A 20,135-nucleotide genomic window follows, 5' to 3' on the forward strand; every position below is an offset into this window, starting at 1 on the left:
TGCTATAGGGATCTGTGTTTGACATTGACCTCTCTTGTTAACGTCTTTTTTTTTTTTTTTTTTTTTACATCTTATTAGGCGCCTCCAATTTTTTCTCTTTTACTTTTCTCTTTTTCCTGTCTTTTTAAATTACTAATTTCAAAATTAATAATTATGATCTAGCCAAAGATATTAATAGAAAAGAGAAAATATCAGGAGTATCTCTCGTGTTTAATCGAAATGTGAGATTTATCCCCTCTATTTCTAGAAATATCAGACATATCCCTTCAGTTTAATATAAATGATATATACCTCCCCTAAAAAATGTTATATTACAAATATCACCATTTTCGTTTATTTTTTACAAAAAAAATAATTTGAACTCTCCAAAATACCCTTAATAGAATAAATATTTATTTACTATTTTATTTAAAAAAATAAAAATCTCTCTTTATAAAAAAATCCTTAAATTTTTATAAAGAAATTTTTTAATTTAATTTTTTTGTATATAGAATAGAAAATAAAAAAATTATTTCATTCAGGGTATTTTGGGGAGTTCAAATTATTTTTTTGTAAAAAATAAACGAAAAAGGGTGATATTTGTAATATAACATTTTTTAAGGGATGTATATGTCATTTATATTAAACTGAAGGGATATGTGTGCTATTTTTAGAAATAGATGGGATAAATATCGCATTTTGATTAAACACGAGGGATACTCATGATATTTTCTCATAGCAAAACCCCAACTACATTAACAAAATAATCGTGTTTGACTCATTTTTGTGAGTTAGCAATTCTGAGTAACAGTTTTTGGGTTGGAACAAAACAAAACTATAGAAATAAAAAATTTCGAGTCAAATATTTGTAGTAAATAACCGGTTATCCTGGTCCCCATGATGGAGTTAATATATACAATATTTTAATTCTTTATTTCGGCTCACTAAGAGCATCTTTAATGGTCATTTGCTTAACAATTATAAGGACTTGCTAGTAAATAGCAAAAGTTTTAAGCTATTTGCTTACCATTGTTTTGTATATTAGCTATTGATTTAGCTTAGTAAATTAGCTCTATAGAGCAAATTGCTTAACCATTAGCTTAGCAAAAAATGGGCCCCATTTTTTTTTTCAACCAATGAAAATCATGTAACATAGTAAGCTAAATATGACATTTAGCTTACTATTAAAGATGCTCTAAACTGTTTACACATGTAGTCAATCACAAATAAATCCTAACTCAACTTTAGCGAGAGAGCGCTTCACACTTCCCACACATGTGGTGCAAAGGATAAAGGAACTATGGAAAAAAAATAATTATTCTTGGCAATGATGTTAGATCCTATGATTATAATATTAATTTTTCATTGTTCTATAGAGTTGAAAGGTGATAACTATATCTACGTAGAGCATTTTTTTTTTAATGTGTTACACGCATTGGGCAAGCTCAAGTATATAGCATCGATGGTTCACAAAGAATGTGCATATAGTAGTTTAAAGTTTAAGTTTACTAAACCGCAGATGACAAATCACTTTGACTTTGAGACGAAAATAGAGCAATTAATATTAAGTACACTATCTAGATTCTAGACGTAACCTCAAGAGCGCTTGTATATAAAAGCTCAATATTCACAAGCATACGTCGTTTATCTAGCACACGTCGCATTCTCCTCCATCGGATCAATTTCACAGACAAATAAGTAATTTAATTTAACTTTTTTTTTTGTGTGAGCAATGAGCATGAGCTCAAGGCGATCAACATATAAGATCACTAAAAAATAAAACGCCTTAAAAGCACTAAAAAAAATGGGGTGCAAAAATGAAAAAGGATAAACGTTGTCTGCCATCAATTATGCCCTGAATTTGACTATACATTTTAAAGATGATTATAATTTATTATTAATCCTATGAAACTAAAGTCAAATTTATTCGGGAAAATAGTATAATTCTCAGGACTCCTACACTACACCTATACCAAACATATTTATTTCATTAGTTTTTTTTTTTCAGCTATAAAAACCATATAAAACCAGAGAGTTCTTTTAGTGGGTAGTGGGTACACACACCACATTAATGCACTGGGTTTTGAAATTATAATTAAATGATCTGCGTCTGAGGCCTTGAATTAGATTTTCACTGGACAGAAGACAAACTGTCCCTCCAATCACTTCAAAACAGTGCCCATTTTCTGTGCTACTGTCACTCCTATGGACCTACATTTACTTACTTTTCCCTTTAATATAAATTATATGTAGGCTATATCTATAGATTTTAGATATACTGTGTCAAACACATACACAGAGAGACTAGACACTACGCAAATACCCCTCTTAACGACATCGTTTCTGATCCCAAAATAATAATAAAAACTAGAAAAGTACTCTAATTGTCAGCTGAGCAGGCTATGGCCCAGAGTGTCAAGATGAGTAAATAAATTATAATCAAATAAATATGCGAGTCAGTAAATGCTTTTGGTTCTATTTCAATTGAGATTTAATCAAACACAAACTGGTGATTGAAACGTTTCTGTTGAGAAATCTCATCAAGGGAATCAGTTGTTGACCAATAACTTTGAATTTTGAAGCCGAATAAGGAATCGTGGTTTGGGTCTTTGTGAATCCTTTTATTGTTTGATATTTCTTTGCTTTAGGGTTTAAATTGATTAATAAATTTAAATATAGCAAGTCTATAAAATAAAAATTCTCTAAAAGTGATTGAAGTGAACATAAATAAATTCTGTCTTTCTCGAATATGCATATTTTATATAGTGAGAGAGAGAAACACACACACACACACAAAGCCACTAGGTGTTCAAGGTGGGCTATAGCCCCCTAAAAAAATTATTTGCATTTTTACCAGTTTTTTTTAATTTTATTTTACATTTTACATTTTTACCCTAAAAAATTATAAATCAACCTCGTGTGATATTAGCCTCCCCTAGTTAGTTTAGATTTCTGGCTTTCCCAGTGTGTGTGTGTATATATATATATATATATATATATATATATGACTCATGAGTACGTACATATATTGTACGTATATGTTATGATATTTCTTAATGATATCATCAATTACAGTACGTCAAACATGATACTTGCATGCATATGTATCTATATGCAAAATGTTATTTTTGACTTGGTAGGATCGAATGGAAGAACAAAGAACAAAAAACAGATGAGATAAAACTAGTTCACCATAATACGACCTTTTGTGATTGTGTGATGTGAAAGTCTTTTTGCATGGAAATATGATTTTTGTAATCATGAATCATGATAAAGAAATAATTATGTACCGATATTCCCCACTCGCTAAAATGCCAAGTTGCCAACACTGCTATTTTTAAGTTGCGCAATTTTTTTTTTTGTTGCGGAATTGGCTAAAATTCTACCAACTTGGACGTTGTATAGAAATAATTTAAAAATGGAATATCACTTACCAACTATAAATGTAATTAACAACAAATTTAAATATTTTTTCAATAGTGAATTAATACCCATAAGAGTAAAAAATAATTCTGATGGGCTTTTTGTAATAATTGAATTCTATTTTTGCACTTGGTGGGTAACAGATGAGACGGAAAAATGGGTACTACTTCCTTTTAGCTGCTTCTTAAATTTCAATAATGTTATAATAGTGAGACGAATAATCATTCTCCAAAAATTTAATTTGTTCAGTTCATTTCCGTACTTTAACCATTAAATACATAATATCTGAGCCGATAAAGAAAATAAAAACAAACAAGTGATGTGGGTGTGGCCCTAAAAAATCAGGTAAATCTAAGGCTTTTGAGTTGTGTAGGTAAAGAACTTATTTTTGACTGGTCAAAACAATCACACATTTTTTCTTTTATTAGAATTAAACATTTTAAAAATATAAGTGTTTTTAAATTAAAAAAGAAAAAGACAATTAAACTTGGCCTATACAATCTTATTAGTAAAGCTAGATATGGGACTCAGAAAATGGGATAATACGATCTCTTCCAAAATTTTGTTCGAAATAGGACTCCCAAAAATTTAAGTCTTATGTTTTAGAGCTGGAAAAACTGATAAAAGAAAAAAAAAACACGGTGAGAGTATATAATATTAGTAGCTAATGTGTAAACAATGTTGAGCTATTAATTTCATGGTTTTGACAGCAATTTTTCACTGAGACTGAGAGGCTAGTGGTCCTCGTATGAGAAGAAAGAAAAATGAATTACATTATCAATGAACTTGACTGATTCTGAGAATGATGTTGCAGAGAGAGATATCTGAATTACAGAAATATGTTTTAAAAAAAAAATATTTATTAAGATTTGAGACAGAGAGAGGGAAAGATCAATAAAGTGGATTATGGATGATAGCAACCGCAGTGTGAGAGGGACCAGAGAGAAGTGTGTATTTGTTATGCCTACGATTTGCATGCATTATGAACCAAAAAGGTGTTTTTAAGGCTCTTTTCCTTTTTTTAGACCGACTTATGTACCTTTCTTCTATAATTTCAATGCACAATAGTACAATTACTTTTCTTTAATTGACATTTATCCCTCGTTTGTCTTAGGGATGATGACATTACGATGTTTTTCACGTCAAAAAATGCACATATATGGTTTTTGAGCATGAGTAGAGTGTAGACTATAATGTTTGAAGCTCTTGTATTGGGTTTATTTATTTTGTAAATAGTGTCGGAACAAATTGGAAGAAAGGTTTCATCTTGATTTGGTCAAAATCATGGTTCTTAATAGTCGGAAATCTTTCTTCTGTTAAGAGTTAGAATTTCCTCTTATTCATAATCGCTATACAACACGAAAGAGAACAGAAATGATTTTCTCATCTCATAATAAAAACTACTTAAAATTGGACTTTTACTTCTTATTCGTTGCTAGTTTAGTTGATGCATTGGAGTAACAACTAATTCGTGATTTTTTAATTAAAATACTTGGTAAAGCCTAAAGGTGACCGTATATAATACATATATAATATATTTAGCAAATTAGCCATATAAAATTAGAAAATTTTCTAATTAGTTAATATTTTATAAATTTTAGGTAAATGGTCAATGTTTTGTAAATTTTAGATAAATTTTAACTAATAGTCAACACTTTGACATAATTTTTCAATCAATTTAGATTTGTAAATATTTGGTCATAATTATTTACCAAATAATTACTAAAAGATTGGCTAAATGTCAAATCAAAACAGTAGATATAATAATACGTAAATATATATATATATATAGAGAGAGAGAGAGAGAGAGGCTTGATTCAACATGTAAAATTGTAAACCTACACAAATATTTTCCATTTTGATGAAACCAAAATATTTATTGTTCTTTGGAATTTGTCTGGAAGAATATTTTGTTTTCTTTCCACTTGCTTTCTTGAAATTTCATGGACTGATCATCTTCTACAAATCAGGTTGAAGTGAAGGAAAACAGAAAAGAAAAGGCTGGGCCTATATAGGATTGCATTGTATAGGCTTGGCCTAGAGAGGTATGCTATTTCAAAACCTGCATAAGATGTGACCTACCAGATTTTAATGGGACTTTTTGTACAGCCAACAAAAAATCTACCAAGATTTGACGACAAGATCAAGCAGCTGGAAATATAAAATATTGCCTTTAGTAATTAATAAAAACATTATCACATGTTCTAAAATTATTACATCAGCAATTTATTAAATACCCAATCTCGCCCCATTTTTTTAATAGCGATGGTAGGGAAAAAGTTTCAAAGTCTTGCTAGACTGGGTCACTGGGATGATTTCTTGGATTGAAGATTAAAACACCCAAACCCACATTTCGAAGCAACAGTTCAAATATTTTGAATGACATTTGAATTTTTCGGTTGATTTAATTGGTTTGTCTACCAGTTTCATAACATTTTAATTTTTCTGCTACAGATTTTTCTTGTGACAAACAAAATCAGAATAACGGTACAATCTGTTATCGTATACGCCATTTTTGGTATAAATTTGAGGATTTACCTTTAAATTCTAATTTAGGGGACTAAGTATAAAAAACTCATATATGCAGTTAAAACAGGGGAAAAAAAAGATTATCTACAAAATTAAGTATATGAAAGTACGAAAGTACAATGTCTTAATTTTGAAATGAAAAATAGTAGAAGGTATATGACACCGATTTTAAATTAAAATATATCAAAATATTTTTTTTTTACTTATAGAACTGATATCCCTGATAACCTTTTATTTGAATACAGAACATTCCATAAAGTATAGAAAATAAATCATAGACAGAGAGCTTTACACCTGGTTCTTCATTGCTCAAACTAGGAGGGGAAAATAGGTGGATTAATTAATTAGGAGGAAAGAGAAATGAAAGAAAAGCGAGGGATTATAAATTTTTATAAAGTTGGTTGATATAATACGAAGATAGAGTAAAATTCATATATTTATTTGTTTGGTATAAATTAAAATAGAGATGAATGATTTGTGTTTAATGTACTAAAATTACTAAATTGATAATATGTTTGCATAATAATGTGTTAAGTGGTATATATGTAATTTACTTTAATTTTTTGTTTCCATCCTTTTCAATCCCTCCAAATTGGTAGAGATAGTATTCGATGGGTCTCACGGAAAGTTAATCCCTATAAATCCCTCATTTTGTTTTCCCTCATCTCTACCAAACAATACAATGGCTTTATCGTCATAACAAAATCCATCCGTATTAATCCATCATTCCACTTTCCCTAATACCAAATATGGTCTTATTCAATTCTATAGACAATACCTTTGCAAGAGAATTGAAAGAAGATTTTCAAACAAAAGGGCATAGAATATAATATGCCATATACAGTGGTTTGTTGATATTGCGGGAATGGGTTTCCTTGCGATCATGCAGTTTCGAAGTCTCAAATTACAAAATCAAGGTTCTGAAATGTGAAAAAGGGGCCTAGAGATTAGGCATAGGCTTCATCTGAATAAAATACATTACAGAAGTAACAAATTTATGATAAAAACATCAAAGACTTGGGAACCAAAAAAAAAAAAAACTAGAATTTGCAAAAGTGCCAGTATGCCTTGCATCCAAGGCTTTGACCCTCAAGTGCGTTTCGAAAAACCAAGGATTTCTCAACTCACATGCTCCTACGGTAACAAGTTCGAAATGATTGAGAAAGATCGGAACTTCTACTTTCTCAATTAAAGAAAACATTAATAAAGCTTGCAAACTCAACTACGCAAGTTCGTTACTTACATCACTATTGAGAATCGAGAGCTTGAGTGAACGTCTCATTTAGTCCCATAAAAAACTGTATAACATACTCATTTTGAATGAATTCGTTGAGATCTTTGACTCCACCGCACGTACACTTCCCACAGGAGCAGCTAGGTCTGAAACTAGAGAATTCTTCCCAGATTGCCTTCAATTTGGTGAAGTACCTGCTCACTGGCTTCTGATCTTGAACCAAATTCATGAGTTCTCGCCTCAGTTGGAAGATTCTTGGAGCATTGGATTGACAATAGCGTTCCTCCAGATCCTTCCAAACGTCGAAGGCAGAATCACCATAAAGAATGCTTGATGAAATCTCTTTAGAGACTGAATTCAAGATCCAAGAAAGAACAATATTGTTGTTACGAGTCCAGGCATTGTAGAGAGCCAGATCTGAACTCGCCGGTTTGACGATAGTTCCGTCAATGAATCCAAGCTTATTCTTGACGGAGAGCGCAATCTTCATCGAGCGAGACCAAGACAGGTAATTGTCTCCATTGAGCAGTTGAGAAACCAACACAACTCCTGGTGAATCGGAATGATGAATGTAGTACGCACTGATTGGATCGTCAATCTCCGACCTCTATCGCAAATCCTTCGGAAAACTCGCCATCGATCTCTGAGCAGATTCTTTAGTAACAACTTCCATTGATGGATGAAATTAGCAGGTCGGTTTCTGAGGAAGAGAAGTTCTGAGAGAAAAACAATCGCGGAAAATCTTGCGGATTTGCTCTGATACCATGTTACGATTGAATTTCAGAGGAAGAATTGAGAGAGAACGAAGAATGGATGAAAAGTAATTCTTTATTCAAAACTAAATCAATGAAACAGTACAAAAGTTTGATTATATATAAAACCAACTGTATAAAGAAAACGCTGTCGTTTCAACTAAACATAAACGACTAAAAAATAGATAAACAAAAATAACGAAATAACTATACAACCAGCTGAACATTACTAATACAACAAGCTCTCGATTCTCAATAATCACCGATTTATTTCTATACATAGCACATGGCTTTCTCAAAAACGGCAATCACCAAAAAATAATGTGGATAAAGCTAGCGTCGATACAACAGTATAATTGAAGTCAAAGAAGAACTACTCGTTCTTATTCTGAACACAACGAGTGCATAATGTCAGGTTTAATGAGAATACATACTATATACTCGTACTAATGAAAAATTAAACGAAAGGAAGTACAGTGATGGATATCAGACAATCGAGAGGTCTGTGCTCTCCCATTTCGAATCTCTTCCTCATACTAATCTCTCACACGCTTTTCCTGATGCTCTTCTCTTACTATATCAACCTCTTACTTATCTACTTTATATTACAATACTACTCATACATCTAAATTATTTCTAACAGAGACGTCATAGAATATTTCTTTAATTACTATACAACGAGATCATATTTTTGCTGTCTTTGGACCAGCTACATAAAATGTATACATACACTATTAGTCGATTACAAATACCTGGCATATTGTCTGCGATTCTGAGTTTCAAGAGACCAAAGCTTTTCGACAGACATCGAAGACGTCGTCGACCGAGGCATGATCTCCCGGGCCATCCTCTTTCCTTCCGTATAACAATTTCTTACCTTTGAAGACGAACATACCACCCTGAAAGAGATGCTTTAAATAAGTAAAATGACTAAAAAGATATTATTTAATACTGAGCTTCGTACTTGTTGTAGCAAGCTACTTGGATCCTCTGGTATGGCTTTAATGGTGTAGTTCTTCATGGCTTTAAACACTTCTTCAACTCTAGAAAATACCTTTACCTGTCATAGCAGAGTTTCAACCAAATATAAGCAAAAGTGATTTGAAGGAAGATTTGCACATATTAAAGAGAGAATATTACACTGGCCGGATTGAAGAATGTCCAGCCGAACCCGTTGTATAAACCCAAAGTATCATAAGCCTAAAAGGAGAAGTATTGTCAAGAAATAATAAATAAATAAATATATAGAAGACATTAAGACAGTTTTGCAGTTGAAGGGTCACCTTGTGATCGGGATCAGCATATAGGCAATCCATCGGAAATGGCAACTGTATGTGGAACAAAGCAAGCACAACAAATCGTGATTCATTTGATCATGTTAAAATCCATCAAATGACTTCAAAAGAAACACATGCCACTGAATCACGCAGTGACGAAATATGACTTTAACCTTACTTTTTTTTTTTTTTTTTTTTTCATTCTTTAATTTACAGAGGTTTTCGTATGAACCTTCTAAAATCATATGATAAACATCAATCTAGCAGAAGAGTATCTTCAATTATACCAAATAATCTGAGCACTAGCGCTCGAAATATAGGTCAGATCACGAATATCGCAAACCAAATTGAATAAAAATCAACATGAACAATCATTCATTTCGCATAATCCTGTCGAGAAAACAGAAACTTACCCGATTAGCAAGAACACGAGCTTTCTCGGGCGAGCCTATCCCAACTGCAACGATCGTCACGCCGGCCGAGTCAAATCTGGGTTTCGCCTCCTTAAGAGCCGAAGCAAGTTCCCAGCTGAAGATAAATTGATCAATCACAGAGCAGCAAAAAAGTAAGATAAGTTGACAACACAGAAGTTCTGTTGAAAAATCCGTACAAATCTAACGAAGCTAATCTACATCCCAATCACTCAATTTACCAGCAAAAGCAGCCGAAGTTTCTCAACAAAGCAACAACGGCGATTCCCTGAATAACAAATAATCACGGATCGTTTTCAATTTCGATTTCCAAGTCAACTTCATAAAGAAAAAAAAAATTAGGGTTTCGAAAAGATTAGTGATCACAAACCTCGTTCTGATCCCAAAGATTCTCGACTTTAACGACCTCGCCCGAGGCGGTGAAGACGGTGACGCCGCCGAGAATGTCTCCGACGTTCGGAGGGAAATCGGAAACCGCCGAGAGCACGTGGCGTTTGGGGCTGAGTCTGAGCGTTGTGGTTGGTATTCTTGCGAAGTGAACGGCGGGAAAATGCTGAGAGTGGCGGGAAAAGGCTGACACGGGCGAGAAATAGCAGAGTCGTGTGGACGAAGGAGAGGAAGAGATTTCTTGCACGTGAGAGACACGCGCGGAAATTAGAGTAACGGCCATTAGTTTTGGGTTTAAGTAACAAGGATGAGAGTGGAATTGCGAACCGAATTCTCTAACTTAAATAAGATTTGGGAGAGTGTTTGGTACATTGTAATTTCAATTACATCGTTGAAAATCATATATTTTAATAACAAATGATAATAGTAATGTAGAAATTGAATGTGTGGTATTACTAGTAAACCCGCTTACTGTCTGTGGTATATCGCGGTATTTAACTAAGATACCATTATTTCATTAGGTATAAGTAACGCAAATAAACGAAAATTACGCGTGTTATTAGAAAACAAATAAATAAAATATAATATATTATATTTAGATATCATCAATTAATGATATTTAATTTTTGTTAATAAAAAAATTATAAGTATGATTAATATAAATAATTCTTGAGTAAAAAAAAATAATTAATTGCAATGTATTTCGTATTTGCAATATTTATAATAAATTTTCAATTTAGCATATATTTTTGTTGGTAAATTTGTGATTTTTGCGTTATTTGTGCAAATTTTTTAGCATACTGCGAGAGACGTTCAAACCGCTGCTGTAAGTGTGCAGAAAGCGAGATACCCGTGCGGTATTTTAATCTTTTGTATATAGGCAAATAAGTCTATATTAAAAGCAAATTTTTAACTTACAAATCAAAAACTAATATATGTGAATTTTCTTCATAAAATTAAAAAAATACAAAGATATTGTGATTCCAAACGAATTACCAAATATGTATTCAAATTTAAGATAATAATATTAATTTATGGTTTTTTTTTTCATTAGTATTATGTTGTTGTGTCCCGTCTAATTTATCCCGAATAAATTAGGATGTTCTATCCAAAACTAATTGCTTATGAAATGAGTAACTATTGAGGTTATATATGTTACTAACTTGCTAAGTCCCTTCACATATTTGATGAGAATGTGTTTTCATGATCTTATATATGTATCGCTAACTTGTGAAGTCCGCGTGGGACATTAATTATGCCATCTCACAAATGGTGATTATTTGGATCGCTTATCTCTAGTCGGATTCTATTATTTTGCACTAGAGGCTAGTTGAATTTACTGGCTATGATACAGAGAGAAACTACCACATACATAAGGTCCCTCAACTTTCATCTTAAGCAAATAGTTACTCACACCAACAATTTCATATAATTTTTGCAATAAATCCCAATAAGCCATGTCATAAACTTTTTTGTCCAAATAAAAAAATGCATTATAGAAATTAGAAACTTCAAATTTTGCCAAAGAACAAGGTTTCGAAACTGTTATAGAACTAACCAAACTTAAGCTTAAAAACTTTGACGGAAATTAAACTCGAATACACAGTCAAAATTCGGAAATGGCAAAGTGGCTATAAAATATGAAACATTCGTTATTGTACTTAAAATCTAGTAATTTAGTATAATTTTCTTTAAAAATTATTTTATATTATAAACTATTTTCAAATTGAAAAATAAGATAAGAAAAAAGATTTTTTTTTTAATTTCAATATAATAATTAATTTTTAATAATATTTTCAAGGTACTATATTATATAAGAGTATCATCTTAGATGTTTTTAATCAATAATATTAGCCAGTATATAATAAATTTGAAACAATAGATAATTCGAATTCACAATTATGTAAATATATTGTTGCCGCCATTTCATTCTTAGCAGCAAGTCTTTAAAAAGGACGGACGTGCTAATAAAATAAGTCCATAAATTTTAACAAAACAAGGCAATAGTACAACAAATTTTCTTAACAATAATAAAGGCAATACCGTATAGACTGAATATCTTGCTCTCGCCGAACAAGTTTTCCACGGCAATAAATAAAAGAGAAATTTATAACCCAACTTGACTAAACTAAACTGAACTACAAAGAAAGTCCAGATTTGATCGCACGTATAAAAAGCTAGTCTTATCTTATCTTATTTTTGTTAATGAGCTCAAGACTTTACCAACCAAGTCCCTATCACGCGTTGGTGTTATAATTTCTAGCCGCAAAATAGCTTTAAAGCAGTGTACTTATTTAAGTATTATTTTTTTTCATTATGTATGAAGTATGAACTATGAACATTGTGCTAATGCCTAATGGGATCCAAATTGTTTTTCAATCGTTCTCTTTACATTATAAACGAATACAGATACATTATATCAAATTAATGCTAAGGTTGATTGCTTCAGTGTTTAAAACCAACCACAACTATAAATAAATCTATACATCAGATTTCAAACCCTTTTATAGGATCTGGACAATGAAGATCATATAACTTAAAGAAACTGTGCATATATTAGAAAATATCCTTGTCCGAGTATTAACATTACCTGGCATTTCTTCTCAGTATTTTCAAGAGACCGTAGTTTTACAACAGACATCGAAGATATCGTCCAATGGAGCGTGATCGCCCGTGCCCTCGTCTTTCCTTCCGTATAACAATTGCTTGCCTTTGAAGACAAACATTCCACCCTGAAAGAAAGAACAAAATAAAAGAAGACAATTTATATATGATAAAATTGACTCAAAATAGATAAATTTAATACAGAGCATGCATATCATACTTGTTGCAGCACGCTGCTTCGATCCTCTGGCGTGGCTTTAATGGTATAGTTCTTCATGGCTTTTTTCAATTCTTCAACTCTAGAGAATACCTTTGTCTGTCGTACAGCACGATTTTCGAACAAATATAAGCAAGCGATTTTAAAGAAGATTTTCCCACCAAGGGTGTAGAGAAAAGAGAGAAGATTACACTGGCTGGATTAAAGAATGTCCTGCCTAATCCGTAGTATAAACCCAAGGTATCATAAGCCTGAAAAGAAGAAGTATTGGGTATTTTTCTTGAAGTTAATAAATCAATAAAATACAAAAGGCACATTATTTGTGTGCGTGGAAGGTTTTACCTTGCGATCAGGATCAGCGTAAAGGCAATCCATCGGAAACGGCAACTAAGCATGGAACAAAAATGATCAAAGTCAGCACAAAGAATCTGTTAGCACTCTAGGTATTAAAGATATTCTAATAATTAGTAGATTAGGAAGGGGGTGAATATAGAATACTAGGAAGTTAAATTAGTATCATTAAAGTTGACAAGAAAGTTTGATTATGGGGAGAGCCAAGGGACTCTCAAATTTCCCAGAATTTGCAGTTGAAATACAAGTTGATTCCCTTTACTGAGATTTTACAAACTGTTCTTGGCTTTGAATTTTCTGGTTCTTAAAATAATTAAGATTCAGTCGTTCATTTCACACGATCCATGAAAACTGAAACGGATATGTGATTCCAACCTAACTTACATGAGAGTATGCAATAGAGGTGAATAACAACTATCGTGTTAGATAGTATGCTTATTTAAAAAAAAAAAAAAACTTATAAGTACCTTCTGAAACATATGAAGAAGTGTATTTAATCAGTTATACAAACATTGTTAAGAACTGAAATTGTGTTTTCGAAAAACTGAACTGTGTTTTCGAAATAAGCATGCCATATAACACAATAGTGGTGGATCATATGAAACTACAAGTTCATTTTTCCACTCATCACAAATAACCAGTTTCATATTTTTAACATAAAGCTGTTCCACTTCTTTTTACAAGCGTTCAAAACCCACATCCAATCGTGAATATGAATATGTTCCTTGCAAGTTAGAATTCAAACAAAATCGACTCAAAAAGCATTCGTTTTGCAGTCTAGTGTCTTTGTAAAATAATACTAATTAATTAAAATTTCTATGGTGCAAGTTTATTACACTCCACTGCTTGTCGTCTATGTTGGATCCAAAATGTCGAGAATTCCAATAACCCCTAAAATAGCTTTGGAATGATAAAATAATCGAGGTTTTTATCCGCAATGAGTGAAGATGAAGACTAGAGAACTCTATTACATTCATGCTATTATTATTTATATTTGAAAACCCTACACACCCCAAACCAAGTTTCAAGAGAGAATTTGTGTTAACCTCTCCCGATTTTTGACATATGACATCTTCTTCGGTCATACTGACAGCCTCATTTTTCTGAAAGGTGAACCAACGTCCTAGAGAAACATATACTATATACCATTACTTACGAGAACATCGATTGAAATTTTCCATCCCCTTCTTGCTTTTGAGCACCAAAAATGCAATAGGATGTGTTAACCTGTGTACCTAAATCTAACCCTGATATCATTGGTCCGTATAGCATAAGATCTTGTTTTTTGTCTGCGTATTAAGAAGCCATAGATGCGACCCGATTTGAGCCAACGGAGCCAAAAAAAACATTCCACGACTTTCTTCTAAATCCTCTAACTTTAAATATTTGTCCCCTATCTGTGTCTTATCATTCACTATGCCACACGCTTTTCTAAGTTCATCTCATTTTCTGCTACGGCGCTCATAAATATATATATATATATATATATATATATTATTCTTAAGAATAAAGAGAATCAGAAATATAGGAAACATACTCGATCGGCAAGCATTCGAGCTTTATCAGGAGTTCCGACACCGACTGCAATTATCTTCACGCCCGCCGAGTCGAATCTTGGTTTCGCTTCCTTAAGAGCCGAAGCAAGTTCCCAGCTGAAGATAAATTGATCAATCATGGAAGTAATGATTTGATTCTTACAAATAGATCCAAGTGCATTTGATCAACAATTTACCGGAAAAAAACAACCAAAGTGTCTCAACAGAATCAAACAGAGAAGTTCAGATTAAATTCTCACAAATAAATTCAGTTGTATTTGGTCAACAATATACCAGCAGAAAAACAGCCAAGTACCAATTATCAAGCTTCAATTAAATTCTGACAGAATAAACCTAGGTGTATTATTCAAACAATTTACCAGCAAAAGCAACCAAAGTGTCTCAACAGTGCAACAACAGCGATTCCCTGAAAAACAACGACAAAAACTCTGTCACCGATCAACAACTTTGATGATCATCAACTCAGCTCCGTCTCCATAAAAGAAAAATATATTGTAAAAAAGTGAGGGTTTGAAAGAGGTTTGTTGAGATCTTTTACCTCGTTCTGGTCCCATAGATCCTCGAACTTCACGGGCTCACCTGAGGCGGTGAAGATAGTAACGTCGCCGAGAATATCTCCGGCATTCGGGCCGAAATCGGAAACCGCCGCTCCCATCGAAACCACGCGCCGTTTAGGATCGACCGATGTCGATAGTCGGGCGAAGCGGATGGCAGGTAAAGGTAGCGCGTGTGATTTAGAGGGAGGCGCGTGGTTCAAATTACGACCGGGGATTACGGACTGGGGAGGATGGAAAAAGATGGGACGCGCGTGGACGACACGGGCCGAAATTAGAGCCCCAGCCATGGGTTGTTGGTTTGCGTTACGAGGAGTGTGTGAGTTTGAGACTTTGAGTATAAAATATAAATTGATTAAAAAAAAAAAATTAAAAAACATATATGTCCAAAATGGAATGTTTGGATTCCAAAAAAAATGGAAGGTCTGGAAAATGCTGATTCAGTGGTACTGTGGTAGCGAGTAGCGAGTAGGGAGGGACTACAGAAGCGCGTGAATGTCGTAATATGACTAACTTACAGTTATATTGTCGTTTAAAAATGTTATGTCGTTTGAATAAAGTGACGTTGTTTTAACTGATATGTCATAAAAAAATTTAATAAAATTATACGTCCAAAATGGACTGTTTGGAAAACGCTGATTCAGTTGTAGAGACTAGAAAGGCGCGCTAATGTCGGAAAATGAACTTTCAGTTATATTGTTATTTTAAAAAACGTTATGTCGTTTTAACTGATATGCCATAAAAAAAATTAATTTTAAAAAAACATATGTCCAAAATGGAATGTCTGGAAAACGCTGCTTCAGTGGTACTAGAGACTATAGAGGCAAGCAATTACAGCTCCGAGCTTGTGGATGACCTTCTCCAAGCCAATAGAGATGATGATTATGACTTTCTCCACTAGAAACTTTATTTTATCATGACTAATGATCACAAAGATACATAGATTAACATTAATATCATATTTGGTGGCAAAATAAGAATAAAGAAGGAAACAATTGAAGCATGTAATTTGCAAAACGGACAATAGTGATGTAATTATGATATTTCTTTTGACACAAACTTGAAGAAACATTTGTTAATGATCTGGAAAACAAATTTGTTATTATAGCATTTAATGGCAAACGAAATTTAAAACGATCCTAATTATAGTGTAAAAATAATCCATATAAACAGCAATAGTTTAGATTCCCACGAATTCCTCGTTGTGAACCAAATGAAAGATGTTAAATTTTTATAGGAATATACAAAGCACTAACCTTTGATTTATTGTGACAAGAGGGACGGTCTTTTGAAAATAGGGATAGAAAAATACTAGTTCTTTCAGTTACTAAAAAATAAATCTCACCAGAGCATAAGTCTATAATCTACTAATCTTTTGCCCTTAAAGCTTAACACACCATTAAGTCCTAACCTGAAAAGTAATTCAAGCAAAATATATATGAAACTCACATGAAGCAAAACTCGTTTGCCCTTAACCTCTCACCGAGGAACGATCAACACTGTCCGTGTAAAATATTAGCCCTTCAAAAAAGTCCAAATAATGGGCAGATAAAAAAAAATTGGAAGCACACATTTCACAAAAAGTTGACAAACCAATCGAATACAGCAGTGTTGGAAAACATCTTCGTTGCAATAAGAGTTCAGGAAATAATAACCAAATCAAGTAGTTCTGAAACGCTTCTCAAAAAGATTAGCGTGGTAAAAGAAGATTGATTTCTAAATAAATAAAAGCAGAGACCTATAGCTTTCTCTCTCGCCTTTACTACGCCAGATACTAAAGAATGAAAGAATAAAACACAATTGCAGATACTAAAGAATGAAAGAATCAAATAACAGAAGAGTAGAGAGACCTGCACACTAAAATGTCGTGTTCTGTGCATCTTCGTTGCAGTTTCTGGACAATTGCCAATGCTAACATCCCAGTATAAAAATAGTAGTACAGTGCATTACATTCACTTATAAAGAAAAGGCAACGTCTATATCCGTTCCTTTGTACGTTGCACGACCAGAAAGAAAAACTAAACATCAAAACACTAAAAAGGTATACAACGTTTTGAGATTTGACTTTCTGACCATGAGAAGGAAATTTGATTTGATTGCTGTCAGTTTCATATGAGATACGCAGGAAAGATGCTTGAGAGAGTGACAGGGTTCGGTTTTTCCTATCTCGAAAGATTTGGATCCCCAGAATGTACGCGGCTTCTCCTAGATCCTTCACATCGAATTGTTTTGCCAGCCAGACCTTAACCTCAGATAACTTACCCACGTCATTACCAATGAGTAGTATATCATCGACATATAGTACCAGAAACACAACTTTACCTTCGTGTATTAACTTGTAAACACAAGGCTCATCTATCGACTGTTCAAAGCCAAAGCTTTTTACAGTTTCATCGAATCTAATATTCCATGACCTAGATGCTTGCTTTAGTCCATAAATGGATTTAAGCAACTCACAAACCTTGGCCTCTTGACCTTTATCCACGAAACCGTCTGGTTGAGCCATGTAAATGCGCTCGTCAAGATTGCCATTCAGAAAGGCTGTCTTGACATCCATTTGCCAGATCTCATAGTCGAGAGCTGCGGCTATGGATAGGAGTATGCGGATGGATTTAAGCATCGCGACTAGCGAGAAGGTTTCTTCATAGTCAATCCCTTCTTGTTGGGTATAAACCTTCGCCACAAGTCGTGCTTTGAACGTCTCAACGTTCCCATCAGGACCCCTTTTCTTCTTGTATATCCACTTACACCCTACGGGTTTAATCCCTTCAGGAAGGTCTACAAGTTTCCAGACATTGTTGACATACATCGAGTGCATTTCAACTTTCATGGCGTCAAGCCAAAGGTTTGATTCAGAACAAGCCATCGCTTGGCTATAGGAAACAGGGTCATCCATGTCGGAGATGGCTACAAGAGAGTCTCCATAAGACATGTACCTGTCAGGCTTTTGAGTAGCCCTCCCACTACGTCGAAGTACTACTTGACGAGATTCTGATGAGTTAGGTTGTGTTTCAGTTGGGGTAAGAACAGTTCTTACAGATGAGGTAGAAGCTTCCTCACCCAACTTTTCTTCAAGCACAATTTTGCTTCTAGGTTTCGCATCCTTCATGAAGTCCTCCTCAAGGAAACGAGCATTCGTGCTAACGAAAGTCTTATCGTCCTCGGGACTATAGAAAATGAAACCTTTGGTTTCCTTTGGATATCCCACAAACAGGCACAATTCTGACCTACTAGCCATCTTGCTAGTCTTTTGCCTTAGCACATGTGCTGGGCAACCCCAAATTCGGATGTGGCCCAAACTTACTTTACGGCCAGTCCATCTTTCATAAGGAGTACCAGGAACCGTTTTAGACGGAACTTGGTTCAGAATGTAAGCGGCTGTTTCGAGGGCATATCCCCAAAAGGAAAGCGGGAGTGATGAGTAACTCATCATCGATCTAACCATCTCCATAAGAGTTCGTTTTCTTCTCTCTGACACTCCGTTTTGTTGAGGTGTGCCAGGTGCGGTAAGCTGAGAAGCGATACCTTCTTCTTTAAGAAAGTCATCGAACTCTCCAGACATATACTCACCACCTCGATCAGATCGAAGGGTTTTGATCACTTTGCCAGTTTGCTTTTCCACTAAAGCCCTAAAGACCTTAAATACGTTAAAGGTCTCGGATTTGTGTTTAAGCAAATAGACAAACCCATATCTTGAGTAATCATCAGTGAAGGTAACGAAGTATTCGTATCCTCCACGTGCCTGTTGGTTGAGCGGACCACATACATCAGAATGTATTAGTTCCAGCAACTCAGTGGCTCTTCGACCCTTATCGGAGAAAGGTCGCTTAGTCATTTTTCCTTCTATGCAGGATTCACAAGTAGGTAGTGAACCTATTGCAGAGGCTTGGAGTGGACCATCCCTCACAAGTCTCTTAATCCTATCTAGACTGATATGACCAAGTCTTAAGTGCCAAACTATCATGAAAGTATTACAACTCCAATAATCTATAAATGCTCAAACACCATTCAAACTACAGCAGAAGGAATGACAAAGACACTTACACTCTATAAATCTTGTGTTTTGAGCTTCCTCTGCGCACAAGAAAATGCAGGCACTGTCGGAAATATGTATTAATATCATGAGTTTATAGTTTTTTTTGGCCTTCTTAGAATAAATTTCCAAGGGTAGAGGTTTTATTTTCCCTGTGTAGGTAGTTTTGTCGATTTGGGTTTCTCGCCCCGTCACTTTTGAATTCGCAGGCTATTTTGAGTCCCTTTGTTTCCTTTGAAAAATGTATTACATATAATATCAGCATTATCATATACAATTATTTATGAAAAAGAAAGAAAATTGATGTATCTAATTTAGATAGAATAAGAAATTAAAACAGAGAGAGACAGGGAGATCAAGGAAACTACTGCCATGGCCGTCGGAGCAGGGGAATAGTCCGTCGGAGAAGAAGTTAGCGGAATCGGAGGAAGACGAGGCTTTGACAGATGACGATTGGAAATTACGATGCAAGAAATGATCGGTTCTTTGTCGCATGAGTATAGCAACCGGGTAGAGAGAAAACCGAAGCCACCACCGTTGACGATGACATCTCGACTGGGAGAATGGCTTTCTATGTCGAAAGAAAAACAAAATCAAGTTGGACATGTTTCTGGTTCACGGTCGACACGCCATCATCGTCGTTGGGAAAAAATGAGATTAGGGAGGAGGGAGATGGGGAACGGAGTCGGCGCCACCATCTGATGTCGAGGCGGTCGGAGACATTTTTCGACGGCATACCTAGGCCTTGTGACGGTTTATTCCCAGTCGGAGTTAGTTATTTGACGGTTCATTTGTGTTCTGACGAGAG

General features: G+C 34.1%; 2 protein-coding genes across 3 annotated transcripts; both read right to left on the reverse strand.

The window, feature by feature from the left end:
• Positions 1-8,113: 8,113 nt before the first annotated feature.
• LOC149399102 (thioredoxin-like protein AAED1, chloroplastic) lies at positions 8,114-10,558 on the reverse strand. 2 transcript variants are annotated; one of them, XM_089612312.1, is made up of 7 exons: positions 9,996-10,553; positions 9,847-9,893; positions 9,608-9,722; positions 9,201-9,245; positions 9,058-9,117; positions 8,882-8,977; positions 8,114-8,816 (listed from the first exon to the last, which is right to left on the reverse strand). In XM_089612312.1, exons 1-7 carry the CDS (start codon positions 10,293-10,295, stop codon positions 8,697-8,699), a joined length of 783 nt encoding a protein of 260 aa, XP_089468438.1. In that variant the 5' UTR covers positions 10,296-10,553; the 3' UTR covers positions 8,114-8,696. The 2 variants fall into 2 exon arrangements, with proteins under 2 accessions (XP_089468438.1, XP_089468439.1); XM_089612313.1 differs by lacking the exon at positions 9,058-9,117 and having other exon boundaries at positions 9,996-10,558.
• A 1,808-nt stretch (positions 10,559-12,366) lies between these two features.
• On the reverse strand, positions 12,367-15,626 carry LOC149399103 (Thioredoxin superfamily protein). The gene is made up of 7 exons (XM_089611558.1): positions 15,279-15,626; positions 15,100-15,146; positions 14,722-14,836; positions 13,176-13,220; positions 13,025-13,084; positions 12,837-12,932; positions 12,367-12,744 (listed from the first exon to the last, which is right to left on the reverse strand). The coding sequence occupies exons 1-7, from the start codon at positions 15,582-15,584 to the stop codon at positions 12,625-12,627; spliced, it is 789 nt and encodes a 262-aa protein (XP_089467684.1). The 5' UTR covers positions 15,585-15,626; the 3' UTR covers positions 12,367-12,624.
• Between the last annotated feature and the right edge of the window lie 4,509 nt (positions 15,627-20,135).

Source organism: Urtica dioica, chromosome 4, assembly GCF_054948205.1.
Source record: "Urtica dioica subsp. dioica isolate 48M chromosome 4, U.dioica_male_clone48M_v1_H2, whole genome shotgun sequence".
Lineage (NCBI taxonomy): Eukaryota > Viridiplantae > Streptophyta > Magnoliopsida > Rosales > Urticaceae > Urtica > Urtica dioica.

Excerpts from the sequence above, each read along its gene's own strand:
- LOC149399103 (XM_089611558.1), bottom strand. The coding sequence starts at position 15,584 with ATGGCTGGGGCTCTAATTTCGGCCCGTGTCGTCCACGCGCGTCCCATC. Across the intron at positions 14,837-15,099 it reads CACTTTGGTTGCTTTTGCTG|CTGGGAACTTGCTTCGGCTC; the intron begins GTAAATTGTTTG and ends ATTTATCTTCAG. Across the intron at positions 12,745-12,836 it reads GAAGCAGCGTGCTGCAACAA|GGTGGAATGTTTGTCTTCAA; the intron begins GTATGATATGCA and ends TCTTTCTTTCAG.
- LOC149399102 (XM_089612312.1), bottom strand. The coding sequence starts at position 10,295 with ATGGCCGTTACTCTAATTTCCGCGCGTGTCTCTCACGTGCAAGAAATC. Across the intron at positions 9,723-9,846 it reads AACTTCGGCTGCTTTTGCTG|CTGGGAACTTGCTTCGGCTC; the intron begins GTAAATTGAGTG and ends ATTTATCTTCAG. Across the intron at positions 8,817-8,881 it reads CAAGTAGCTTGCTACAACAA|GGTGGTATGTTCGTCTTCAA; the intron begins GTACGAAGCTCA and ends CATCTCTTTCAG.